General features: G+C 44.1%; 2 protein-coding genes across 4 annotated transcripts; one reads left to right on the forward strand and one right to left on the reverse strand.

Annotated features, from left to right (window-relative positions):
• Window positions 1-267: 267 nt before the first annotated feature.
• On the reverse strand, window positions 268-14135 carry CTU2 (cytosolic thiouridylase subunit 2). Of its 2 annotated transcripts, XM_075838616.1 has the most exons (15): window positions 13393-14135; window positions 12973-13047; window positions 10560-10638; window positions 9968-10027; window positions 9207-9267; window positions 8629-8738; window positions 6298-6587; window positions 4567-4702; window positions 4331-4462; window positions 3269-3360; window positions 2322-2422; window positions 1977-2127; window positions 1792-1858; window positions 991-1049; window positions 268-526 (listed from the first exon to the last, which is right to left on the reverse strand). In XM_075838616.1, the coding sequence occupies exons 1-15, from the start codon at window positions 13449-13451 to the stop codon at window positions 475-477; spliced, it is 1524 nt and encodes a 507-aa protein (XP_075694731.1). In that variant the 5' UTR covers window positions 13452-14135; the 3' UTR covers window positions 268-474. The 2 variants fall into 2 exon arrangements, with proteins under 2 accessions (XP_075694731.1, XP_075694732.1); XM_075838617.1 differs by lacking the exon at window positions 10560-10638.
• Window positions 13544-25772, forward strand: RNF166 (ring finger protein 166). Of its 2 annotated transcripts, XM_075838618.1 has the most exons (6): window positions 13692-14141; window positions 20261-20417; window positions 22020-22132; window positions 22646-22760; window positions 24693-24800; window positions 25529-25772. In XM_075838618.1, exons 1-6 carry the CDS (start codon window positions 13927-13929, stop codon window positions 25592-25594), a joined length of 774 nt encoding a protein of 257 aa, XP_075694733.1. In that variant the 5' UTR covers window positions 13692-13926; the 3' UTR covers window positions 25595-25772. The 2 variants fall into 2 exon arrangements, with proteins under 2 accessions (XP_075694734.1, XP_075694733.1); XM_075838619.1 differs by lacking the exon at window positions 24693-24800 and having other exon boundaries at window positions 13544-14141.
• The last annotated feature ends 104 nt before the right edge of the window (window positions 25773-25876 follow it).

A 25876-nucleotide genomic window follows, 5' to 3' on the forward strand; every position in this document is an offset into this window, starting at 1 on the left:
GGGCGTCTTTTTTACGCGCAGCCTTTTGACAGCGGCGCGTAAACAAAGTGACCGTCGGCACAGAACATCGTAAGACCCATTCTAATGAATGGGCAGATGTTTGCCGACCCTTTTGAGCCGCATTTTCGGACGTAATTCGGGGCTAAAACGCCCGAATTACGTCCGTAAATAGTGTGTGTGAACCCAGCCTAACAGTGACTTTCTAAACTGCGCTGGAAAAATTAAAGCCGATTGATTTCTATGGGCAACAAGGCTAGTTATGCGGTATCTCTGTCTCTCCTAAGTTTATTTTTATGTAAAACTCTTTATTTTATAGTAACACACAACATGATAAAAGGTCAAAGTTCACACTTAAATGTCCAATTAAAAACAAAAGTTGTTAAAAAAAAAAATTACGTTTCATGCTGGCCTGTCATGCTCCCTCCAGAATCCAGCCGTCCGGTCACTATACAGGATCAGGTCAATCATCTCTTCCTAACAACCTTCATCCAGCAGAAATTCCTGTATCTCTCTTCTCATCTCCACCCTAAACAATAGAAATAGAAGAGGTAAATGAAATGCTGTTAGGTTCAGTGTTTACTTGAATGGGGTTGGGTTACAGTTCTCTGTAAAGTGCCTGGTCAAATGTGGTGTAGTGTCTGGCAATGAGCCCCTTCGTTGTGTGGATTATGTGGTTCCCAATGATCAGACCCCCACTATGAATATGCTGTCCGTGTCCCTGGTGGTTAAAGCCATTTAACGATACCTACATATCGGCTGCAAAGATCCTACTCGTTGCAATAGGCGCTGCACAGTGAGGCCCCTGTGCGGAATACAGGCTGCTTGGGGGAGAAAGTCATGGATCTTGTCCATAGCCCTAGAAAATCTGTCACCTGTTCAGTGTGTGGACGTCCTAATTATTACTGACATTATAGAACAATGTACAGACTAGACCCCCCCCCCCCCTATTCCTCAGACATGGTTTACAGTAAAACATTTTATGGCCTTTACCTGCGGCTCCTGTGCTCGGCCTCCTGCATGACGTATGGAGGGAGGGCGCTCAAAGAGGTCTAGTCCAAGAGAAAGCGACAAGAAAGACAGGTTAGAAGTCAAACCAAATACAGGATTTAATAATGAAACCAAATTCACTTTAGTTAAAAAGGCAAATCGATGGTTGTAGTTTCACATTTGAACTGTAGGACGTCGCCACAACAGAGAATATTGCAACGTGCTTTTTGGCTGAGATACTTCTCTACCCATCGAGCGAACTGCACCCCAAGTCTACTACTAAAAAATATCTAACCTCAAACCCAAAACATTCTTCAGATCGGTGAAGAACAAAACCTACGTATATTTTAAGCAGAAGAAAAGAGAATGTTTTAGTAATTTGCAAGTACCCTATAAAAGCACCTGAGCCAGAGAAGAACAGCTACAAAGAGCACCCCTGTACCTGGAGCACCCCACACTACATGCACAGTGTGTGATCAATTTCCCTGCAGTGTTACCACACTGAAAATAAAGGAACACTTGCAGTCATGTCCCCCCAAAGATTGCGACTGATAGCGGAGGTACCCAGAAGCAGAACACCCTGTGATCAGCTTCTCACAAAAAGGAAATGTCCAATGCAGAGAACCCCTCCAATGCAGAGAACCCCTTTAAAGAGAATCTGACAAGTCTTGTGATCATTGCATTGATTAGATACGAATATCGGTAAATAAGGAATGAGTTTTGGAATCTTCGAGAACCCCGTTAACAGTTCTGTCTTTCTGACTATACACATTATTCTGATTAAAGGGCAGATCTTCCACTTACCACATCCTTGACAGTCACTCTGCAGCTGTAGCATAACAAAGGCATGAAGTCTTGTGTCCTGGGAACACTAGAGCCGACAGACATGGATGGTAAGTGTGGAAAAGCAGCAGGAAGCATTGTGGTAAATCTATAAAGCCGTGTGATCAGTGATATCAGATAGTCAGCTGCAAAGAGGCAACATTTACCTGCTGGAACAGGACGGTGATCTTTCATAACACTCTCCCCTGTTGCAGCATTGCTGGTCAGGGTCACTTGTAGCCACGGCATTGTTCCTCAGACTCTTTTGGGAGAGATGCTGAGATACTTGTGTAGCGCAGAAGGCAGAGGCGGCTTCACCTGTCACAAGAACAGTATATAAAATAGAGGGGACTGACCTACATCTCATCATGAGCATGCACTTCACTTTTACTGCCACAAGGCGGCGCCAAGGACAATCTCAATAGAGCAGGGGGGGGGGACTCTTATAATTCCAGATATGAGTCTTTCAAAAAAAAAATGGGATAGAAGAGGATCCAACCCAAAGTCCTCACCAACACCGGTGTCCAAATTACACATGCAGAGTAGACATCTTTCTTGGTGGACGTTCTCTTCTGCAAATTCTGTCCTGGAAATATTTAGCTTCTCACTGGTCCTTAAAAAAAAAAAATCACAGCGGCTATTTCAATATTTCTCTCCCAACCAAGTGTTCATAGCATGCGAACAAAGGAGAGATGCGTCAATGTCATAGCAACCAATCAAATTACAGCTTTGAGAGCTGGAATCTGACAGACCCACTTTTCTCCTGCACAAGTTTTAATCAATCCAATCTCTCTCCATTGGTTTGGAGTAAAGGGAAAAGGTTCAGACTGCGTGGCTTTGCAGACAGAACCCGCTGACCCCCCCAGGGCTACACTGTCTGCAAAGGAGACCAAGCAAGCCAGTGCCACTTAACCCATACCCTGCTGAAACATTGCACAAAACAGCGAGAGAACTTTTTCCTGAAGTCCTTGCAGCCAGACAAATAAATGTATGATGTCTGTTTTTATTTCTCTTTCATCCCCAGGTATAGCGCGGCCCCTGTACTGCGAGTCACAGGGCAATCTATTGCAAAGCAGATTTCATAATAATGTATGCAAAGTTAAAATTCTCTAACCCGGACAAAGCATAAGTCACAATAGTCACTATAAACATATGGTCCAAAGTATTCACAGTCAGAAGGGTCTGCAGAAATATAGAAGGGGTCTTCCCATCTAGAACATTTATGAACTTCTTGCCTGGCTCATTCCATAACACCCATAGACTTGCAGGTAGAGCCAGGAGCAGGAGCAGCCACCTCCCCATTGTTTGCAATGACAGCCACTTTGAATCAACGAATTGGTGTCACCTGTCAGGCATCTTCTTTGGGAATACCCCTTCACAGCTTGTTTGAAAGGAAGGTCTCGCAGCCTCAGACTCTCCCATTTCAACTTTTCATAGAAATATTTTGGTTAGAAAATACCTGTACACGGTGCTGACTGTGGATGGGAAGTCTGCCTGAAGCTTGGTGATGAAAGATTCGGAGAGGTGCTGGATGCTGCTGTTTTCAGGAGCCTAGAATAGAAAAACAGACATTCAAACCAATTATACCTTAAAGGGAAGGTGTCACGAAATTATAATTTTTTTTTATATAATATTGCTTTTAGTTTATTAAAATACATTTTATTTGTGTTTTTGTGTTGTTGTTTTTACTTTATTCTTACTTCTCTATGGGGGCTGCCATTTTTTTTTCATCTCTGTGTGTGTCGATTAACGACACATACAGAGATGGAATACGGCACATACATCCCCCATAGAGAATGCGAACGGGAGCCGTTCCATTCACTATAGCGTATGCCGTCCAAAAGGAAGGTCTTTGGCAGAGCGAAATCTGGCGCCATTTTCATGTGGACCGGAAGCCGTGGCCAGACAGTAAGAGGACGACTTCCGGTCGCAGCTTCCGGCCATATGTTCAAGTCAGAGAAGACGCAAGGAAGAGGAGCGGAAGCGTCACAGGAGCAGGTAATTTATGTTTGTGTATGTGATGTGTGTATTATGTTCGTGTTATATTGTGTGATTACCACTGTATCTAATCCTCCTACACTGTGCATTCGCTCAGAAAATGGCGGCACACAGTGTAGGAGGTTTGAAGATTCAACCCCTCATTCTGGCTAGTGCCAGGAGAAGAAGGAAGGGGGATTGTGTGAGGACACTAGAGCCAGTGTGTCTACCCCCAATTTGCAGCATAAAGCAATGAGGTTGCTTTACCACATTGCCAATGCTGCAATTTTGGGAATTGCTCCCTCTAGTGACCAGCACAGGGAAATGTTAAAAATTAGAATCCAATTTATAATATTTCCTGACTTGTGTAAAAATTAAAACAAATGTGTAATCATTTATATACTAACTGTTTAACTGAAAAAAAAAATTCTAGTGACACATTCCCTTTAAACTGCGCCATATTTATCCATAAATCCTTCCCGGAGCAGCCGACCTGCGATTACAGCTTTTCCTACTAGAGAACAACCCAAAAGCTCATCTGTACCTTCGTTTCCATTGTGGGGATGAAGACGGTCTGTACATTGAAAAGTCTGTTATAGAAGGAAATTTCTTTCAGTGAATATTCCCGCATTGGCCGGACAATGACAACATCACCATAACGATCATCAGAGAAACCCTGCAAAAAAAATCATCATAGGATTGTCATAAAATAATATGCATTGCCTGAAATACAACTGCTTACGTTTCATTCTTACATGGTAATATGATAAACACGCTCACCGTGTCCAATGGTAGAAACGCCCCACGTCCTAAAGATATATTAGCAAGTAGACGAACCGCGAGACGTGTGCAGCTTTCACCGCTCATCACCTTGGAGTATCCACAAGTACGTGCCACGTGTAGGATAAGGTGACTCCTACAGAACAAAGAGGAGGTGGAATCACTAAACACAAAGTACCAATAAGAGGGAAAGTGTGACGTATACAAGTGAAATCCGGCCAAATAGAAGTCACAGATACAGGTCAGAAGATCAAACTGGTGAAGTCCATGAGCTCGGACCACCAGAGATTTCCAGAAAGAATGACTCTTAGATGGTCGTGTCAGATATCTCCAGTGGTGACAGAAACGGCAGCCAGGGTTTAGGCACTTTAAAGAGGCTCTGTCACCAGATTTTGCAACCCCTATCTGCTATTGCATGTGATCGGCGCTGCAATGTAGATTACAGTAACGTTTTTATTTTTAAAAAACGAGCATTTTTGGCCAAGTTATGACCATTTTTGTAGTTATGCAAATGAGGCTTGCAAAAGTACAACTGGGCGTGTATTATGTGCGTACATCGGGGCGTTTTTAATACTTTTACTAGCTGGGCGTTCTGATGAGAAGTATCATCCACTTCTCTTCACAACGCCCAGCTTCTCGAGAGATCACGCTGTGTCGTCACTCACAGGTCCTGCATCGTGTCGGACACATCGGCACCAGAGGCTACAGTTGATTCTGCAGCAGCATCGGCGTTTGCAGGTAAGTAGCTACATCAACTTACCTGCAAACGCTGATGCTGCTGCAGAATCAACTGTAGCCTCTGGTGCCGATGTGTCCTCGCTCGTCCGACACGATGCAGGACCTGTGAGTGACGTCACAGCGTGATCTGCCAGAAGCTGGGCGTTCTGAAGAGAAGTGGATGATACTTCTCATCAGAACGCCCAGCTAGTAAAAGTAGTAAAAACGCCCCGATGTACGCACATAATACACGCCCAGTTGGACTTTTACTGTAAACACGCCCAGTTGTACTTTTGCAAGCCTCATTTGCATAAATACAAAAATGGTCATAACGTGGCCAAAAATGCTCGTTTTTTAAAAATAAAAACGTTACTCTTATCTACATTGCAGCGCCGATCTGCTGCAATAGCAGATAGGGGTTGCAAAATCTGGTGACAGAGCCTCTTTAAGTTTAAAAGAAAAAAAAAAAAAAAGTCACACTGATCGCCTCTCTCTGACATCCAGAAGTTGACTTATGGGTACATTTCTCCTTTAAGGATGTGCAAGTATGTGATACAGGAATAAAGAAGTGCTACACCCTATACTGATACTAAGGGGGAGATTTACCAAAACTGGTGCCAAGGGAAAGTGGAGTAGTTGCCCATAGCAACCAAACAGATTACTTTTTTCATTTTCAAAAGGGACTCCGAAAGATTTGACTGAACCTGATTGGTTGCTATCGGCAAGTACTGCACTTTTCCTTAGCACCAGTTTTGATAAATCTTCCCCAAATCTTTAATAAGAGAGATGTCAAATGTGCCACGGAGGGGGGTACTACTGCTTAGGCACTGAAAGTAGGATCCCAGGTCAAGGATCAAGATGGGGATCTACGACTGACCTATACTGGATATCTGATCTCCGATTTATCACTCACACTGCAGCCGAAAGTGACAATATGAAGTCAAATACTCTTCAGCAAAATGGTTCACAAGTATTAGATGTTCTACACAAGAATCTATCAGGCATGAAGCTCACCGGAGAGATTGCAGCAGCTCTAGTTTGGCGGTCAGTGTCCTGGCAGAGCGTAACATGTCAGTCAGGGCAGAGGTGAGCTGTGTAGGAGGACGGCTGTATCCACTGACATTACCGCCCTCATAGCCCGTAACACGAAGCTGTGCCAGCCCATCAGCAGTGCCCGATAACTCATCCTCTCGATGTGCCCTCTGCTGCCCCAGAAAGCGGTCCACTGCCTGCTTGTAGTTCTCTGCACGCTTAGGGTTAACTGGAAGAGCCGACTGCAAAACAGATCGTGGTAGAGAGAAAACCTGCGGACAGAACAAAAGGGAATATTCTTTAAGTGGTTACAGAGGGATCATGTACAGAAAGCAGCGGAACAAATGAAAGTTTACTACAAATAACAGAGCGGGCAGTGGAGGCGAAAAATATTCTCTGCCAAATTCTACCCACAGACAACATGATGCATTTTCCGTGCAGCGGTCACGTGGGTATACGGGCAATGCGAGACCACCGGGGGATTTATCAGGGGAGTAATGGTTAGGGCCTGTTCACATCACCGTTCACTTTCCGTTCCAGGGTTCCGTCGGAGGTTTCCGTCTGGTGAACCCCGCAACGGAAAGTGAAACCACAGCTTCCGTTTCAGTCACCATTGATCTCAATGGTGACGGAAACATCGCTAAAGGTTTCCGTTCGTCACCATTCTGGCTGGTTTCCGATTTTCGGACGGAAATCAATAGCGCAGTTGACTCACTGTTAAAATGGAAACCTTTATCGATGTTTCCGTCACCATTGAGATCAATGGTGACTGAAACGGAAGCTGTGGTTTCACTTTCACTTTACATTGCGGGGTTCACCCGACGGAACCCCGGAAACGGAAAGCGAACGGTGATGTGAACAGGCCCTTATTTTGTTATTTTAGGACATTGCTCCAATGGCTAAACTTTTTCTGATCTCGGAGAACCCCTCTAAATGTATTGGATTTTACCTTTTTCCCAACCATACTTTGTTTTATGTAAATAAAGCTTTACAATTGTTGAATGATAAATTCCCCCCCAAACTCTACTGGAAAGTTATCAAGCACTTTGCGACTTTCTACTCTAGAAAAGTGACGTAATCTGTGCAAAAACTCAATCTTTGCATACAAACGTTGCAACTTTTGCATTTCTACGCCGTCTGACACTTTTCAAAAACAGTGGGTTGCTTATGAGGGGTGTAGCCACTCGCTGACCGACAAATTCATTATAAATTTACGCCAGAAGATGGCATAAATTATAGAAAAAAAAATCTACTACAGCTGGCGTAAATTTCCCTTTGTGGCACACGGACAGCCAGAGATGCGCCACATGTATTAAGAGGTGTGCGCGTTGTAATAAATGAGGCGCATTTATATTGAGACTGGCTTATTAAAAGCCAGTATTAATAAATCTGCCTCTATGGGTTTCTGTTCCTCTCGATCTCTTCTTGTCGTCAGTAAATGAACATTCTGCTTTACAGCCAGATGCTGAAAACTTGTAGAGACCTTAAACTTCTTATGGCTGAGGGGTGAATACAATTAGTTCTCTACAAGCTAAAACACATCAGCAGCACAAACCTCTTACCAATCCAGATAGTTACTATTGATTCAAAAACACAAAACTATCTCCTGCCTTGAATAAACTTCAAGCACGTAAAAGCAACGATTCGCTTACACATTTCGGGACGTACACAGCTGTGTATGACTAAAAATGCAATAGCGTCTTTTGTATGTATTGATTCTTCTGAAATATGTACTAATGATTGTATAATGTTATCCTGATGTATGTGATGGTTTGACTGACAGTTATTTTCAATAAAACGAATTAAAAAATAAATAAATGCAATAGCGTGAAACGCGTCAGCGAATCGTTGCTTTTACACGATGGGTATTTTTGAAACAATCTAATCACTGAAAGCTGCTCAGTTCAATTCGTGCACCAAGACTGGAAAATTTGGCTATGCGGTAACCAGGCACAACTGTATTTTAATAAATTAATTCTTTAAAGCGAGCCTTGATTTTATTAAATAAAAAAGATTACAAAAACAAAACATGATAGATATACTTTAGGATAAGGAGTGCAGCTCTGGAGCCATGTACAGCTGATCTCTGGAGTTCTGAAAGGCACACCTGATACATTGTGTTACGTCTAGTGCAGCGACACGTGGGAAGGTGCAACCCACAGGAATTCAAAGTAGACTAAAGAGAGAATGGTGGGTCATGCTCCGCACTTTCCCCTGAAATAGCTGTATGAACAGAGAACCGCAAATAAAAGATGTCCAAAGGGCAGGGTTGCTATAAAAAAAAATAGTGATATATCTCCAGGCAAGTCTTACCTGCTCCAAGGGCACAATATGGAAGGGAAAATTGGTTTTCCGTAACACCTGCTGCATTTCAGAAACATTCTGTTCCCGCTGCTCCCAACTCTGACCGCACGCTGCCCCTTCTGGAAGACGAGAGAGACATCAACCATCGCTGTACAATATAGAAACTATCAGCAGCGATGAGAGTCACGATACACAGGAGGGGACAAAGTAACAGCGTCACTTCACCTCTTTTACATTTTCAGTTTTCTTTACACTAGAAGACAGATTCCTGGTGGAACGGATGGTTGAAAAAAAAAAGTGAACCACAATCCAGCACTGGGTGAAAGTAAAAAGGAACTCCTGTTCCAATTTTATTGATAGAACAGTAAAAAGAACTAAATAGAATAGTTCTGCGATGTGGAGAGTACAGGGATGAGTGATGGCTAAAGGATCAAAGTTTTCCTTGTTGGAATGTGCCTACGCGTTTCGGACACGTCTCGTGTCCTTATTCATGGCATGCATGAACGGATGGTAAATGACAATTTCACGTCAAAAAATGAAACGTTTACCAGGTCCATTTCTCCAATTCTTTGTCGCTTCTCACTCACCATCAATGAACAGGATACCGGGAACGAAGCGCAACTTTTTAGGAGTATCACGACCCAAACCCTGGAAAACAGAAACAAATCATGAGAGTCCGTACAGTGACTGCATTATAAGGACGCAGACCTTCACCTCATCAAAAAATAGTTCTATAACCCAAATCGTCAGTGTTCCAGAACCATATAGAAAAGAGATAAACAAGTGCACATTGACCAACAACACTAATATTATACGATATTATAGTATATAAAATATTTAAAAAATTTCATTGATAGCTCATAGGGCATACCTATGATTATTAAAGGGGTTTTCCGTATTAAAGTGACGGCGCGTCCCTAGGAAACGGCAGCACTTGACGATTGGACTCCCCTTTAAATGAAGGGGCTGCAGAAATGGTTTAGCACCGCTGCTCCTTACTCATCTCCCTGCACAGTGATGCTCCCGACCACACAGCTACATTCCCTTTGTCCTCACGATCAGCAGAGCTTCCCGATGTCAGACCCCAATTGATCCCAATGTGACGGCATATTCTAGCAATACGCCATGATATTAAATGACGGCAGTATCCCTTTAAGCAGTCACGGCAAGTATTTCAAACACATCATTTCTTTCTCATTGAGGGTTGTCTTACAGTATAAGAGTCTAGACAATATTCTAGGGCTCGTAGATCATTACAATTGGCCAGATCTAATAATCTAGACATGAATTACAATATTACTAGTGATAACGTATAATTGTGGATGGTGGAAATACGGAAATCTCCTACCTCTTGGACTTGCTGGATCATGGCACTTGAGGAAGGTCCACCAGAATAAGCCAGGAGAACCTGAAAGAGAAACGCGTTATAAACACCGGGCGACATTATGGAAATTCCTGATTTGGGAAACCTTGTGTGACACTGATCGCTCCTGATCGCTAGTAGGACATCCTGGTTTTTATCCTCTATTGGTCACCTCAAACCAAATGGCTACAAGTATTGAGGTCCATGAACTCAAAAAATATAGAATGTAAATCACTACTTTTGAGTGATAACAGCCGTTTGCGCTCTTCAGTATTTGCTGCTTTTTAGTGTTGCTCCATAGGGCACAGTACTGATAAGTGACTTAGATGCATTCTCTATAGAGAACCCAGGGCAGTCAAAATAAACCTCCTGTCTCATCAATGGCTTAGGCTGCTGCTCTGTCCTACCCCATGCTTTACACTGCAGCTCTGCTTGATTGGATTTGTATAAGCACAAGGTCACTGCTAGCAAAGCATAAGTTCAGGGCAAAAATTATAACCATCCACAAGCAACTAAGGTACGAGTAGATTATTAGGTTATATTAATAGTTAATATTATTCCTATAGCCGCCCTTTACCTTCTCTCCTGGATACACGACTCGGTTTTTCCCCAACATGGCTCGGAATTTGTGAACAAAATAGTCTTTGAAACAGGACCTACAGAACGTAAAGCGCTCAGGATTAGAAGCGAACAGACTGTCATCTACAACAGGTACGTGGAAAGATTCTATGAGTCATCGTGTACAGAAAACAGAGGCCAATGTGACGGATACAGGAGCATCAGGACAATAAACCAAGTTCTTTAACCCCTTAATGACCGCCGATACGTCTTTTTACGGCGGTCATTAGTGGGCTTTATTCTAGAGCGCCGCCAAACTACGTCGCTGCTGTAGAATAAAGTAAACAGAGCAGGGAGCCGTGAAATCTCCCTGCTCTCAGCTGCCAGAAGCAGCTGAGGGCTGGGGGCGTCCCTGCTCTGCCGGGTGAGATCGATATTAGTATCGATCTCACCTGTTTAACCCTTCAGATGCGGTGCACAATAGCGAGCACCGCATCTGAATGGTTTTGGAGAGAGGGAGGGAGCTCCCTCTCATCTCACTGACACCTGGCGATAAGATCGCCGAGTGTCTGTGTCTTCTATGGCAGCCGGGGGTCTAATAAAGACCCCCAGGTCTGCCTGCAGCGAATGCCTGCTAGATCATGCCGCAGGCATGACCTAGCAGATGCCTGTCCGTTTTAAACGGACAGGCAGTAATACACTGCAATACAAAAGTATTGCAGTGTATTATAATAGCGATCGGAGGATAGTGAAGTCCCCTAGTGGGACTAGTAAAAAAGTTTAATAAAGTTAATTTAAAAAAAAAGTGAAAAAAAAAATGAAAAACCCAGCTTTTCCCCTTACAAAATGCTTTACTATTAAAAAAAACTACAATAAAGCAAAAAAGTTACACATATTTGGTATCGCCGCATCCGTAACGACCCCGACTATAAAGCTGTTACGTTATTTAACCCGCACGGTGAACGCCGTAAAAAATAAAATTAAAAACAATGGAAAAATTGCTGTTTTCTGTTAATCCTGACTTAAAAAAAAATGTGATAGAAAGTGATCAAAAAGTCGCATCTACTCTCAAATGGTACCAATAAAAACTGCAAGTCGTCCCGCAAAAAACAAGACCTTATACAGCTATGCCGACGCAAAAATAAAAAAGTTACAGCTCTTCGAATGTGACAATGGAAAAATCTAAAAAATGGCTTGGACATTAGGGCCCAGAATGCCAGCAGGGGGAAGGGGTTAAAGATGATCTGTCATCAGATTTAACACTACAAACTGCACAAAAAGTTACACAGATCTCTTCAACCTGATGAAGCAGGTGTACTGAAAATCACTGCTAGGCCTCATTCACATGGGCATGTCCGTTTTGCGCACGCAAAAGGTCCGTGTGTCATCAGCATATGGTGCGCGGCTGCGTGTTTTTGGCGCAGCCGGCATCATTACGACACTCTGTTTTTATGTTTACAAACAGAAAAGCACATGGTGCTTTTCTGCTTTCATTCATTGTTTTTACTGCTGTAGCGCGAATCACGCGCATCACCTGGAAGTGCTTCCGTGCGCGATTTGCACGCACCCATTGACTTCAATGGGTGCGTGCTGCGCGAAATACGGCCAAATATAGGACATGTCATGAGTTTCACGCAGCGGACATACGCTGCGTGAAATTCACTGACAGTCTGAACGGCCCCAATCACTAACATAGGTCCGTGCGACGGCCGTGAAAATCACGCGCGTAGCACGGACGTATAACACGTTCGTGTGAATAAGAAGAAAGGGACATGCCCTATCTTCGGAGGTTTACGTCTCTGACCTCCCATTGACATCAATAGGAGGTAGAGAAAGTGTATTTCTCTGCGTTTTTTGCGGACAATAGCCGCGGATGAAAAACGCCGCCAAAATCGGCGTGCAGGCACATTTAGAGGAAGATTTTCTGCCTGCAAAAAACTGTGTGAACCCAGCCTTAGGGTATATTCAACGGAGTGTTTTCAAACGTAATTCTGGCCGTAAACGCCCCAAAAAAACGGCTGAAAAATCGGAAGTAGAACGCCTCCAAACAGCTGCCCATTCATTTCAATGGGAAATACGGCGTTCTATTCCAATGGGGGTTACACGGGGACGTTGGTCGTATGACATCAAGACGCACGACAAAACAATGTGTGCTATTTGCCTGCGACATGCGATCACGTGACGGTTTTAGAGGTGACGGAAAATTTTGCAACCAGAAATCCTGCAGGTTTGTCATGGCCGCGTCATGTTACATTGACAACGATCAGATAAAACGTTGCAGTGTAACACTGCGATCTCCATGTCGCCGTGTAGTCGCAGCCTCATTCAGAGCCTCGATCTGCCTCACAACCTGCTCATTTAGAATTGCTCTGGTGTCCGTGTAACATTAGACTCATTATACTGTATACAGAAGGTGGCGATCATCCTCTTACTTGCAGAACGCATCTCCCACACGTATGATGAGGACGGCGGCACCTTCCTTGCACTTCATACATGTCCGCCCCAACCTGCAGATATTAAACAAATCACATCAGCTGGACAAACAGCAGCCAGTCATACAAATGCATCCTCGTTATCGTTCTCTAAGCAGAGACCCCCCTCTTCCATTTTTCCCTGAGGTTTTAGGGTCTCCTTCAGACTCTGCAGTAAAACACGTGTCTAGAAATATAGAAAAGTTGCATGGCAACCTCCAAGAGAACTGTAGGGGCGGACATATTGGTTGTCACTCAGCTTTCCCAGACTCCTGAAAGACGAAGCTGCAGTTTTATAGTCATCCCAGCGCTATAATCATGGCAGAACTAGGCAGCTTTACCATTCTGGAGCGGATGTGTCCAGGGTTCCTTCCTTCTTACCTCTCACGTTTCTCCTTTTTCCCCAAATCCACATAATCCCCGTCCTCGACTTCACACATTACTGCAGCTCCCAACCAGCGTGCACTCCCAGCAGCTGACAGCCACTTCCGGCGCTGACAAATGACGTCATCCACCAGGTGCCGCCCAATGACTGAACCAACCAGTTATAGTGACATTATCTATAAAATCAATGTTTAATTACTAACAAATCATCAACGGCAACAATTTCCTATACGCCCGGTACAAAACGATACACAAAGTCCATGTATCTGTTTCGCCCTCCGTTGTCTGCCAAGACTTAATATGGCGGCTTATCCATCACTGAACGGTTGTCAGGGGAATACTGCGTCTAGCTCTGACTTCTTTGGATTATTTTGCTCTCTTATGATATAAAACGTCATTTTACACGATTTGGGGTTACATTTAATGTGAATAAAGTGGTTTAATGCCTCCAAGGCCAGTGAGGTCTCCATGGTGACGCGTGTCGCGCCGGTGACGTCACATGGCGGCCCAGAGCGATGACGTTTAGTGTTTATGTCCTGCCGAAGCCGCGGAGGTGACGGTGCTTGTGTCGCGGTCATGGCAATGTTCCGTAGTCTGGTGTCGTCCTCCCAGCACCGGCATCCGCATCACACCCACCAGAGCCATTCCTCCCCGGCATCCGCAGACAGCCTGGAGACGCAGTATGGCTGCCCCATCTGCCTGGAGGTGTATTACAAGCCTGTGGCCATCGGGAGCTGCGGTCACACGTAAGTAACGGGACAGAGGAGGCCGGGCTCAGGTACCGGGTGACAACCTGTCCATCACCGCCCAATCATCAGTGGTGAAGGAGGAGGCACCGTATATAAACGTCAGAGACCCCCCCCCCCCTTTCTATTATGTGCCCCCTAAGATCTGCAGAGGGAACACTTGTGGATGTCCACTATGAAAAAAAAATATTGGGGGGTCGGGGGTCTGTGAGCCCAATAGCTCTCTGCATAGAGGGGGCTGTGGTGTTGAATAACACACCCAGACCTGTACCCCAAGTCTCTACCAGGGAGGCCATTCTTCATTTCTATGGTTGTAATGGGACATTGTTATTTATAGTCCACACATCTTGTTATAAGACAGAGTCCTTCAGGACTAAACTCCATCATATACAGCTACAGGAGGCCACAGTACAGCAACGCTTCCGAAAAATTTTCTTTGGGGTGAGAAATATTGGGAATTTCTTTCATAGCAGGGAACCCCGAGTTCATGATTTGGGTTGTCACTTGTTGATCCTCTGCCTGCCCCCTGCTGTCTCTGGGCATGTTAGAATAGTGACAGCTCTGATGGGGCGCATGCATTGACTTCTGTAATTTGCTGCCATCCCTTTGTGTGTGCAGTGGACCACCCCCCCCCCCCCCCACGCTCTGGTGTTACAGGTGGACACCATTTCCGAAAGATGTAATTCGGACTTCCTGCAGACGAACGACCATTAAAGGGGTTTCCAGACCCCAAAAATATTTTACAAGCAGCTGGCAATGATATAAAACAACAAAAGGCGCAATACTCAATTAAACCCTTCCGTGCCGACACTTCGCTGGTCCCCCACCAGTCCTTGTTTACCTGGCTCCAACAATGACGTGTAGACCCCACTGACCGTCACATGTCGAGGCGACATGTCCTCAGTGGAGATGGGTACAAGAAGGCTGGTGGGGGACCAGAGAAGCGTTGGCACAGGTGCGGCAGGAGATTAATGAGGTAAAAGTTTAATGGGACTGGAACTTCCCTTTAATTCCAGGACTTCTAGTATCGGAGGATTATGTTCCTGCTTTGCACAGACGGTATCTGTTCTCCTTTAGTCTGTTTCGTTGAAGCTTACGCTCTAATTTCCTGTCTGAATGACTTTGTAGGGTCTTTCTTTATGACTGTTGTGAAGCTGCAGACTGACTTATGACATGTACAGGTTCCTGATATAAAGCAGCAATATTCTACGTTCTCTTCTCCGATAACATGAGATTTATCTTATATGGGTGGCTGTATTCACAATTCTTCTGGTTGTTATTGGAAACCGTCAACAAGTTTAGTGTCGGATACCCCTTTAACGTCTTAGCTGAACTCCTATATGGCAGGGGGCAGTTTGTTTCTCCTACCGAAGATTACTACACATTGCCGGGTGTAAAGATGTCACTTCCCCGAATGTAAATCACCAGAGCTTTGTGCAGAAACTGAACAAGGAGGAGATTTCAGCTCTGAAGCCTTAAAAAATGTGAATGCGGCTTTGCCGTGGGCTGTAAGGGCTTGCTGGGAGTTGTAGTTTTTCTACAGCTGGGGCCCAATGTTCTATGGTAATTGTCCTCAATTGCTCTGAATATTTGAGTACACAAATGCTCAACATTTTATGAATCTATTTTAAATAAGAATTCCTCCATTGAGGAGACCTCTAAATATATTGGGGCCACTGATTTGGAAACTTTCATTCTTGCTGGAGTCTCCCTTTAAATTTTCTCCGGCCTCTTGCCTGTGTGCGTGCACACTCACTGGACGTAATACCTGACTGTGTATCCAGTTATGTCATTATCTGTAATTTAATCTAATTTCCTCCAGTAACCAGATTTCGACGGTTTTCGGTTTCCTCTTTGTTTCTGTAGAACTGCAATTTCCTTGTTTGATATAAGGGAAGAGAAGCGTGGTTCATCCTGATCTATCTGGTTACTGAATATAATGTCAGGGAAGCGGTAAATAATGACACAGCTAAGGGCGGGATTTTATTCTGCATAACTACACAGATCTATATGCTATTCAGAGACTGTGGAGAGCTGGGTGAAATCCAGCATGGGATTAGTATCAACTAATCCATTACGCTTGTTAGTGGATGTGAAATATTTGGAATCTGCTCACAGTAAATTAGTCAAAATAACATTAAAACAATAAATAATTCTACACGCCGACTCAAAACTTATCAGCCTTAAAGAAACACCAATTGTTAATAGATCTATTCAGGCATTTTTTTCTGTTTCTGGGAAAGCTGGATGGCGACAACCAATATGGCCACCATTACAACTGTCGCTCAGCTTTTCCAGACTCCTGAATGACAATCTGCCCGTCGTGCAGTAACAGCCCCATGCTGCAGTATTATTGAATAACTGGGCAGACTATGGCAGTGGTCTGCAATCTGTGGCTGCTGTCAGGGCCTGCTGGGGGTTGTAGTTCCACAACAACTGGAGAGCCACAGTTTGCACGCCACTGTTATAGATAAAGCTACATCCGCATCATACATGGTAGCAGCCGGTTTTGCACAAGTTTATTCCCCGATCAATATTCCATGCTATGGGTTCTGTCCTGGATGCTACTTCATGGTATTGCCTAGCACTGGTCTAATAGGTTTTATCGGGATGAGGGGTCGCCCTTTATTTCTACGTCTCATCATTGATAAATTAGGAGTATCGTATTTCATCCCTGGAGCAGCAATGATAATGTGACTGCTTTATATTGGTATTACGTGCCGGTGATGAATGTCGTCTTCCCCACTTATGTTTTAGCCGTCTGAATTTTTGAGACTAACGTTATTACAATACTCAATTTGACATATGCAGTCAAGATTATTTGAGGCACCCTATAATACGTCACATGGACCTATATAATTCAATGTGGCTGTTCACACGGCCGTTGTTTCAACGGACCTTGTGAAGGGTCAGTGAGAAAATAGGACATGTCCTATTTCCCTCCATAGACTCCAGTCTATGGGGGCGCGTGATAACGTGTCCCACAGAGCACGGATGCGCCTCGAAAGTGAAAAACAGCTGTTTTTCACATCCGAGGTGATGCACAACGCTCGTGTGAATCCGGCCTAAGGCTGCGTAGGGTTGGTCTATCATGTAACCTGGATTACGATTAGTGAACAATTATTTAGGCCACACCCCTTTTGCATACCACACCCCCTATTTGCATGCTACGCCATTGAATTAATATTTATCGCCTGAGCCTGTTGTATACTATTGTATATAATATTCCCCCTCACAATGCCCCCAAAGTGCTCACCACAGTATAATGCCCCTATAGCTGCACCCACACAGTATAATGCCCCTATAGCTACCCTCCACACAGTATAATGCCCCTATAGCTGCACCCACACAGTATAATGCCCCATAGCTGCCCTCCACACAGTATAATGCCCCATAGCTGCCCTCTCCACAGTATAATGCCCCTATAGCTGCACCCACACAGTATAATGCCCCATAGCTGCCCTCTCCACAGTATAATGCCCCTATAGCTGCACCCACACAGTATAATGCCCCATAGCTACCCTCCACACAATATAATGCCCCTATAGCTACCCTCCACACAGTATAATGCCCCTATAGCTACCCTCTCCACAGTATAATGTCCCCTATAGAAGCGTTCCACACAGTATAATGCCCCTATAGCTGCACCCTCACAGTATAATACCCCTATAGCTTCTCTCTCCACAGTATAATGCCCCCTATAACTGCCCTCTCCACAGTATAATGCCCCTTATATAGCCAAAAAAAACCGAAATGAACACGATGACGTCTATTAATTGCACTGAATTTCGGTTTAGACTGTTTTTCGATTTATTGCCTAGCCCTAAGGCTGCGTGTAACTTTGGGCATCAGAACCATTGTGTCATATAGGTACCCTTTAGTATTTCACTGTATATTGCGGTCAGCCCAGCGCTGCTTCCGGCAGCCATCTTTAACTTGCCAAATCTTGGCTCAGAATGAAAACACATCCTCCTCCACATGTGCAGACTTGCAGGTGGCAACATTGGTCACACTAGATAAGGGGCTCCTGGGTTGTCACCTATTTTTTTTGTCAGTTGTTGCTAGGCAACAGCCTGAAAAAGTTTAAGCATCGCCTAGCCAACAGAGAAAATAAAAATGTGAGTCTGACGTGTCTTCTAATTTAAAGGGTTTGTTCTGTCTGGACAACTCTTTCTTTTAATGAGGACCCACTGGCAATCACTGTGAAATGTGGTATTACACGGCGACCATTTAAATAAAAAACATGCAGTCACTCTCCATTAAGATGAATGGGAGTTACAGAAACTGCAGTTTTCTCTGTTTGGACGGAATTTAACCCGAGAAGTTTTGAAATCTCATTTTTAATTTGTTACCAATGATTCTAGTGACTAACAGCGGCTTATGTCTCATTGCTGCGGGGAGGATGGTAAGAAAAGACATTGACACATGTCCGTTTCAGTAAATACTTGTATTCCCAATTAAATATCTCGAAAGCATCTTTTTTTCCCCGAACTCTGTGTTGTGGAGTTCCTCTGTTGTTCCTCCTGGAAATGTCCGATTTCACATGAGCATAATACAGACTCTATGATGCTGTTAGTTCTGGTCGTTAGACCCGCAGGTTGGCGGACATTTGTGGCCGTAACATAGGAACAACAATGCGCCCGTATTACGTTCGTGTGAAACCAGCCGAGGGAAGAATAAATTGACAACTGGGTGCTACTGTTCCCGTTGTCAATAGCGTGTGTCCTACACTGTCCAATCAGTGCTGACATTGTGACAGTGTGTAAGGGACATGCTTTTAATAAAGGGAATGGTAACACCCAGTTGTGAATTTGTCACCAGGTTTTTCCTCTATAAACAGTTTACACCATCTTGTCTAACACGAAAAGACCTTTCTTGAGTTATAGCTATAAGTCTCTTGTAGCGCTGCATACCTTATAGAACGAACTTAGAAAAACGCCTTCGCCGTATGCTAATGAGGGCTCAAGTGTCTGCTGGGCGTATCTAGATCTTCCAAGTGTCCTGGTGACTCTTCACTGAGCCAGCCCCCGGTCTGAGGATTCATGTGACTGACGCCTCCGGCACTGTCCTGCTCCAGCAGAGTACAGGCGCACGCGCAGTATGTCTTCTCTTTTGTGAGCAGAGGAATCAGTCATTCTGCGCATGTGACAGTCCCCATCTCACTTCTGGGGACATCAGCTTTCTTACACTGCACATGTGCCAGCACTCTGATGGAGCCGCCTTTGGGTGACATCAGAGGCGTCATCCATATGAATGAACAGATCAGGGGATAGCTTAGCAAAGATTCACCAGGAAACTTGGGAGGTCTGTATATGCCCAGCTGACACGGGGGACCTCAATCTCAGGATTTTTTTCTATGTTCGTTCTATAAGGTTTGCGGTGCTACAAGGGATTAATAACTAAAGAAAGATCTTTTTATGTCAGACAAAGCGGTGGAAATGTTTAATAGGGGTAAAACATGGTGACAGGTTCCCTTTAATACATTGCTAGGAGGAACAACAGAGGGACGGCACAAATCAGAGTTCTAAAAAAGATGCTCCAGAATGGCTATTTCATGGGTAAAGGAAGTATTTTCTAAAACAGACATGTCAGGAGAGTGGATAGGTTCACTTTAATGAGTGTTATAAAGATGACGTCTCTATTGCAAGAAGATCCGGAGACTTTCTAATGGTATTCGTGTCGTTATAAATTATTACACGTTATCTGGATAAAACAAATCTAATTTGGCTATTTACATGTTTTGGATTGTTAAGACTTTGGCTCCTCTTATATCATTTTCTGTCGGCTTCTTCCTAAGGGAAGTTTACCCCTGCGTTGGTCTTTCCGTGGCTCTGCTCCGTCACGGGAGCAGAACGACGAGAATAGCAGAAACGCCGGTTCCGTTGTTCGATAAACACCACCGGCGCCCTAAAGGAACCCATTGACTCTAATGGGTTTCCGTCGGGTTGTCAGTGGATTTACTGAAAACAATATTTGTGTTTGTGGCCGGATCTGAGACAGAGGCCCTCAATGGAGCCACCAACGCAGATGTGAACAGGCCCTTAGATAATCGCTGGTCTCAATTTTGTTTTCAAATTCGAGATATTGCTAATCTGACCTAGGACTTGGTTCTCTTTTAGGTTCTGTGGCGAGTGCCTGCAGCCATGTCTTCAGGTCCCATCCCCGCTATGCCCACTCTGTCGTATGCCATTTGACCCAAAGAAGGTGGAGAAAGCCTCCAGTATAGACAAACAGCTCTCTTCATATAAGGCTCCCTGCAGAGGCTGCAGTAAGAAGGCAAGTTCCCTTGACATTAGTAATACACTCAATACCCACTTTATTGTAGACACCTGCGCTTTCACAATGTGGGCTTCCCTGTATGGAAATTAGACGCGTGACCCCGGACGCAGCATAAAGTCATGTGAGCAAGTTTTACGTTAAGCATTTTAGTGTGAATCCAGATTAGAATGGTAAAATCATGCGATCTGAGGGACTTCAACCAAGACAGTGCTAAACCAGCCCAGGGCCGGTATTAGAAAAAAAACTGCCAACCTTGTGGGGTTTTCTCATGCAACGTTGTGGAGAGTAAACCAAGAATGGCGTGATCAAGGAAAAACGTCCAGCAAAAGGGGAACCTGTGGACGTCAACAACTCGTCGATGAAAGGGATCAATGGGGGATGTCCAGAATCGTTCTGACGACCAGGCGGTGCACAGTCAAGCAAATTGAAGCCAAGTGCAGCGCTGGTGCTCCAACTAAGGGCTTGTAACGGAATTGCTGCGTATTTTCCGTCCGGAATTGCGGACTGAAAATTCACAGTGGAATACAGTAGCAGCAAAGTGGGTGAGATTTAACAAATCTCATCCACACGCTGCGGAAAAATTCAGTCCAGAAATTCACCTGCGGTGCGTAGTTTTAGTTCCGCAGCGTGTCAATTATTGATGCGGATCGTGGCCTTGTTTCCCTGCGTTTTTATGATGTACTGTGTCATTTGCTGCATAATATCTTGCAGGGGTAGAAATTACTTAACAGGAAGAAGAAATATCACCATCACGCAGCCTTTGAAAATAAGGCACCAAAAAATCCACCCTACAACGCATGAAATGGTGCGGATCGTCTGCGAGTTGATGTGTAAATGCTGCAGAAGTTTTCTGCAGCAAATTCGTTACATGTGAACAAGCTCGAACGTGTCCAAACGCACAACTTGTCGTCTTATAGCACAGGTCGGCTATGGCAGCGGACGACCAGTATTCGTGCCATTGCTGTCTAAGGGAAACAGAAAGGCAAGACTCGTCTAGTGGGTAAAAGAGCGCAAACATGAGCAGTGGAAAAACATCGGCGGGTCAGATGAATCCAGATTTCTGTGGCACCATGCTGATCAAGGGGTCAGGATTTGGTACAAGCAGCATGAATATATGAACCCTTGAACAGTCCAGGCTGGTGAAGGTGGAGTAATGATGTGGAGAATGTTTTCTTGGCACACCCTGGGTCCTCTGATACCTGTGAATGGACGTTTGAATAGTAAGGCTTACCTTCGCATTGTGGCCGACCACATTCATCTCTTCGTAGCAGCGGCTTACACTATGGCAGATGGACATATTAGCGGCAACTGTGAGAAACTATCCTGTCCGCCTGGGCCACTATTCCTAGTGGAATTTATGCCACAACGAATTGCTGCTCTTCTGAAGGCCAAAGGAGGTCCAATGTGCTACTAGAAGGTGTCTGTAATAAATTGGCCATTTAGTGTATATGTGAGGCAGTTCTGCTGACAGCTAGAGAAAATGACATTAAAATTGAGCTTGTCCCCTTTGTATCATCACTTAACCATGAGTAGCAAGGAAGCAATCATCTCTTATGCCCGTGTTGTGGGTTTTTAAGGTTTGTGTGTTGTTGTTTACAGGTGACCCTCGCAAAGATGCGATCCCACATTTCTTCATGTGCCAAAGTCCAAGAACAGATGGCTAACTGTCCAAAGTTTGTTCCTGTAGTCCCAACATCTCAACCTATTCCCAGGTAATCCCTCTCATTGTCTATTGCACCGATCTATTACTCGGTCTGGGTAGCGGATATAGATCATTATCAGGACTTCCCGGATATCATCTGGCTCCATGTTAGAATTTGCACTTTAAAGTGTCGTTAGAAAATGTATTTTTTTTTAGTTAAACAGTTAGTATATAAATGATTACACATTGTTCTAATTTTTTTAATTTTTTCACAAGTCAGCAAATATTATAAATTAGATTCTAATTTATAACATTTCCATGTGCTGGTCACTAGAGGGAGCAATTCCCAAAATTGCAGCATTGGCATGTGGTAAAGCAACCTCATTGCTTTATGCTGCAAAATTTGAGAAGACACACTCGCTGTCACCAGTTTATAAATGCCTCATCTCCTACCTAATCTGATAGGCGCTGTAATGTAGAGAACAGTAGTAGTCTTACCTGGAGAGGTACTTGTCAGCTGCTTTTTCTGTTTTCACCTTTTTTCCTTGAAGCCATACAATGTCCGTGTCCTTTTTTTTCTCAGGAATATTCCAAACCGTTCCACCTTTGTGTGTCCATATTGTGGAGCCCGAAACCTGGACCAGCAAGAACTTGTGAAACACTGCATGGAGAACCATAGAAGTGACCCCAACAAAGTGGTAAGTCTCACGTTCCAGGGTCAGAACTGTGAGGCAGGAATGGGCCTTGGAGGGGAGAAAGATAAGAAATATTAGGAAAAGTCAGGTAAAGCCATTATGATCAGAAATGAATGTGCCCTTCGCACCCATAACAGTATCATACAGCTGTGCTCCATCCTTTCATTGCACAATAACATGCAAGCGCAGGAATTGTTTTTGGGGTGAGGTGAAACCACAAGACCTGCCATGATCGGCATTTGGTAAAGGAGATCTCAGAATTATAAGGGCTTCTCCAAAGTAGCACCTACTCTGTAAGGACACCCTGCGCAGGGCACATAGTGGATTTGTTGCAGCAAAATCCACAAGAGTTACATGCAGCTTTTCTGTGGATTTCACCCCCTCTACATTGAAAAGTGTGAAATCCGCAGTGAACATCCAGGACGGAATGGAGTATGTTCTGATTTCCGTGTGGAAAATGTTCAGCAGCATGTGGAGGAGGTTTTGTAAATCTTATTCACCTGCCTGCAACAGTCCACCGCTGCAGATTCTCCGCCCGCAAATCTGGATGGAAAAATCTGCAACAAATCTGCTACGTGTGCAGGGGCCTAAGTGTGGCGGTGAAATAGGGGCATGAGTAATATAAGCAGCACTTTGCAAAACAAGACCAATGTTTTGACATCTGTCAGACAGTTCTCCTTTTTTCCCTCAGACTCTTCCTGCTTGGGGCACTTGCACAAACACAGCAAAGTAAGATCTTCTGATGAGACGAGATCACCACTGCCTAAGCACATAAATATGTAGCCACACTTCTAATATAACCGAGCGTATATAGCAATGATTTATAATCATAGGATTATAAGAAAGACACCAGGTCCCTATTCGGACATCCCTTCGGGTATGTTCACACGCAAAGTCAAAATTGTCTGAAAACGGTTTTTCTGTAGGCGTTTTTGAAGCTGTTTTTCTATTGACACTGTGAAAAACAGCTCAAGAAGTGACATTCTTATTTTTTTACACTGCCTTTTTTTTTTTTTTTTACGCACCCCTTTTTAACACAGCGGCGTAAAAAAACGCCCCGTCTGAACATAACGCTGTTTTTTCCATCGATTTCAGTGGGCAGATGTTTGAAGGCGTTCAGCTACCATTTGTCCAGGCGTATTTAGAGGCTGTTTACGCCCCGAAATACGCCTGAAAACACAGCGTGTGAACAAACCCTTATAGGCAACATAATCCCAACTAATTAACTATTATGCACTTGCCGAACAATCATTTTTGCAACTAGCGCCCTCTCTGGTGCTGGATCATAACTGTGGAAGCAAATCTTAATATGCACCTACTTTCCCTACAAGAATGTGTATCAACCACAGGCCACATCCAGTGTTCCTTTGCAAGCAAACTGCAGAGCCCAATAATTATTCATTATTGTCTGGTTTTGAAAACCCTTTTTTAAATACCCGATTAGGTAATTCTGAATTAAAAAAGGTGATTCCCCAATTCAGGTCCCTCATCTATACCATGCTTAGGCATGCATTACTCGGACAGTACATTGATTTCAATGGGCACTGTATAAGCTTCATATCCCCTGTGGTGGCGCTGTAGGGCGATTGAACATTTACTTCGGGGTTCCTCTACAGTTTACAGCATATCACTGAGGGTCACAGCATCGGGACACCTTGTGATCAGCTCATCGTTGAGGGGCCCTTGTTCCAAATATGTTATTGTACTAAATGTGAAAACTCATTTAAGGACTTTCCTATGAGTAGGTAAAACTTGAGTGCCTTTGTAACTAGTTACTCACTTAATTCTTCAGAAAATATAACTGTATGAGATTCAATACATTTCAATTCCATTTAATTTCAGCACGGGGTAAGGCTCTGTTATGACAGCCGTAGTTCCTGCACCTTAATTCTGTGACAACTGCTCCTATAACTCGTGTTGTGTTATGGCTTTTAGGTTTGCCCTATTTGTTCAGCAATGCCATGGGGGGATCCCAGCTATAAGAGTGCCAATTTTCTTCAGCACCTTCTTCACCGGCATAAATTCTCTTACGACACATTTGTGGTATGTATATCTCACAATCGTTGAGAATAACCTTCTAATATGGTCACTGCACAAATTACGAGTTCCTCTGGTATCTGGAGCAAAGTAAACCAAGTCAGGTGTCCGTATGTAAAGTCCAAAATACCTGCAGTTTCCTCTCCCCACCAGACCCTACGGTCCCTGTACACGTGGGTGCTACTAAATATTGACCAGAGGAAACAAAGAGCTTGTCAAACTTTGACTTCTTCCTTAGAGATCCGTTTTCAGTAGTGTATGAATGTCCTTTTGCTCCATAGAATTAAATTTCTACATTTTCAATATTGTTTTCAAGCAGCTTGTTTGCTATGCAGCACCCTCATACATTCAGGGTATTGCCTAGGAATAGACACTGCAACAAAGCAGATTACTACACTGGATCTCCATATAGAGACCAACGTAGACAATAACGCAGCACCGGTGGCACAAGTTGATGTGGACATTGATGGGAATGGTGATTTGGATCCACATATTGCCCCTGTGATAACACTGAACTTGACAGGAGTCAAGAAGACGTGTAGTGATGAGATCAGCACTGCAGCCTCAGGCTTCCGGCCTCTAGCTTCAAGTTCTGATAACTCGGCAGAGAAATAAGGTATTGAACTTTTTCTAGATTTCATCTGGTAGGTCTCCTTATGGATTTTTTTTCTTTTGTATGCATTCACTATCCATGGCCTGTATGACTTACCTACAATTTGGTCTCTGTGTTCCAGGATTACAGCATCGATGAAGAAGCCGCGTTACAAGCAGCACTCGCTCTGTCGCTGTCCGAGAACTGAAGGTTTCGGTTTCCGACCTCGGTGTCCCTTCTCGGTGTTGTCACCCGCGACCGAGGCTTGTACATTCCTTCCAAAACTAGCTAATCATTTTTCCTTTTCCCCATGCCTTTCTCGAGTAGTGTTTTTATTAGTAAGGTGGAATCTTTTAGGAATTGCGAAGTAAAATTGTAAGGCCGGATTTGTGTCTCGGTGCAATCGGAGAAGGTAGCGGGGCACAAGGTGCCAACCAACACCCCTTCTCTAGCTTTTTTTTAAAAATATTTTTAAATAGGAATCTGATGC

The sequence above is a fragment of the Rhinoderma darwinii genome, chromosome 9 (assembly GCF_050947455.1).
Source record: "Rhinoderma darwinii isolate aRhiDar2 chromosome 9, aRhiDar2.hap1, whole genome shotgun sequence".
Taxonomy (NCBI): Eukaryota; Metazoa; Chordata; class Amphibia; order Anura; family Rhinodermatidae; genus Rhinoderma; species Rhinoderma darwinii.

Excerpts from the sequence above, each read along its gene's own strand:
- CTU2 (XM_075838616.1), bottom strand. The coding sequence starts at position 13,451 with ATGTGTGAAGTCGAGGACGGGGATTATGTGGATTTGGGGAAAAAGGAG. Across the intron at positions 4,463-4,566 it reads CGTTTCTACCATTGGACACG|GGTTTCTCTGATGATCGTTA; the intron begins GTGAGCGTGTTT and ends TTTTTTTTGCAG. Across the intron at positions 2,128-2,321 it reads TAATTTGGACACCGGTGTTG|GTGAAGCCGCCTCTGCCTTC; the intron begins GTGAGGACTTTG and ends TTCTTGTGACAG.
- RNF166 (XM_075838618.1), top strand. The coding sequence starts at position 13,927 with ATGTCCTGCCGAAGCCGCGGAGGTGACGGTGCTTGTGTCGCGGTCATG. Across the intron at positions 14,142-20,260 it reads ATCGGGAGCTGCGGTCACAC|GTTCTGTGGCGAGTGCCTGC; the intron begins GTAAGTAACGGG and ends GTTCTCTTTTAG. Across the intron at positions 22,133-22,645 it reads ACATCTCAACCTATTCCCAG|GAATATTCCAAACCGTTCCA; the intron begins GTAATCCCTCTC and ends TTTTTTTCTCAG.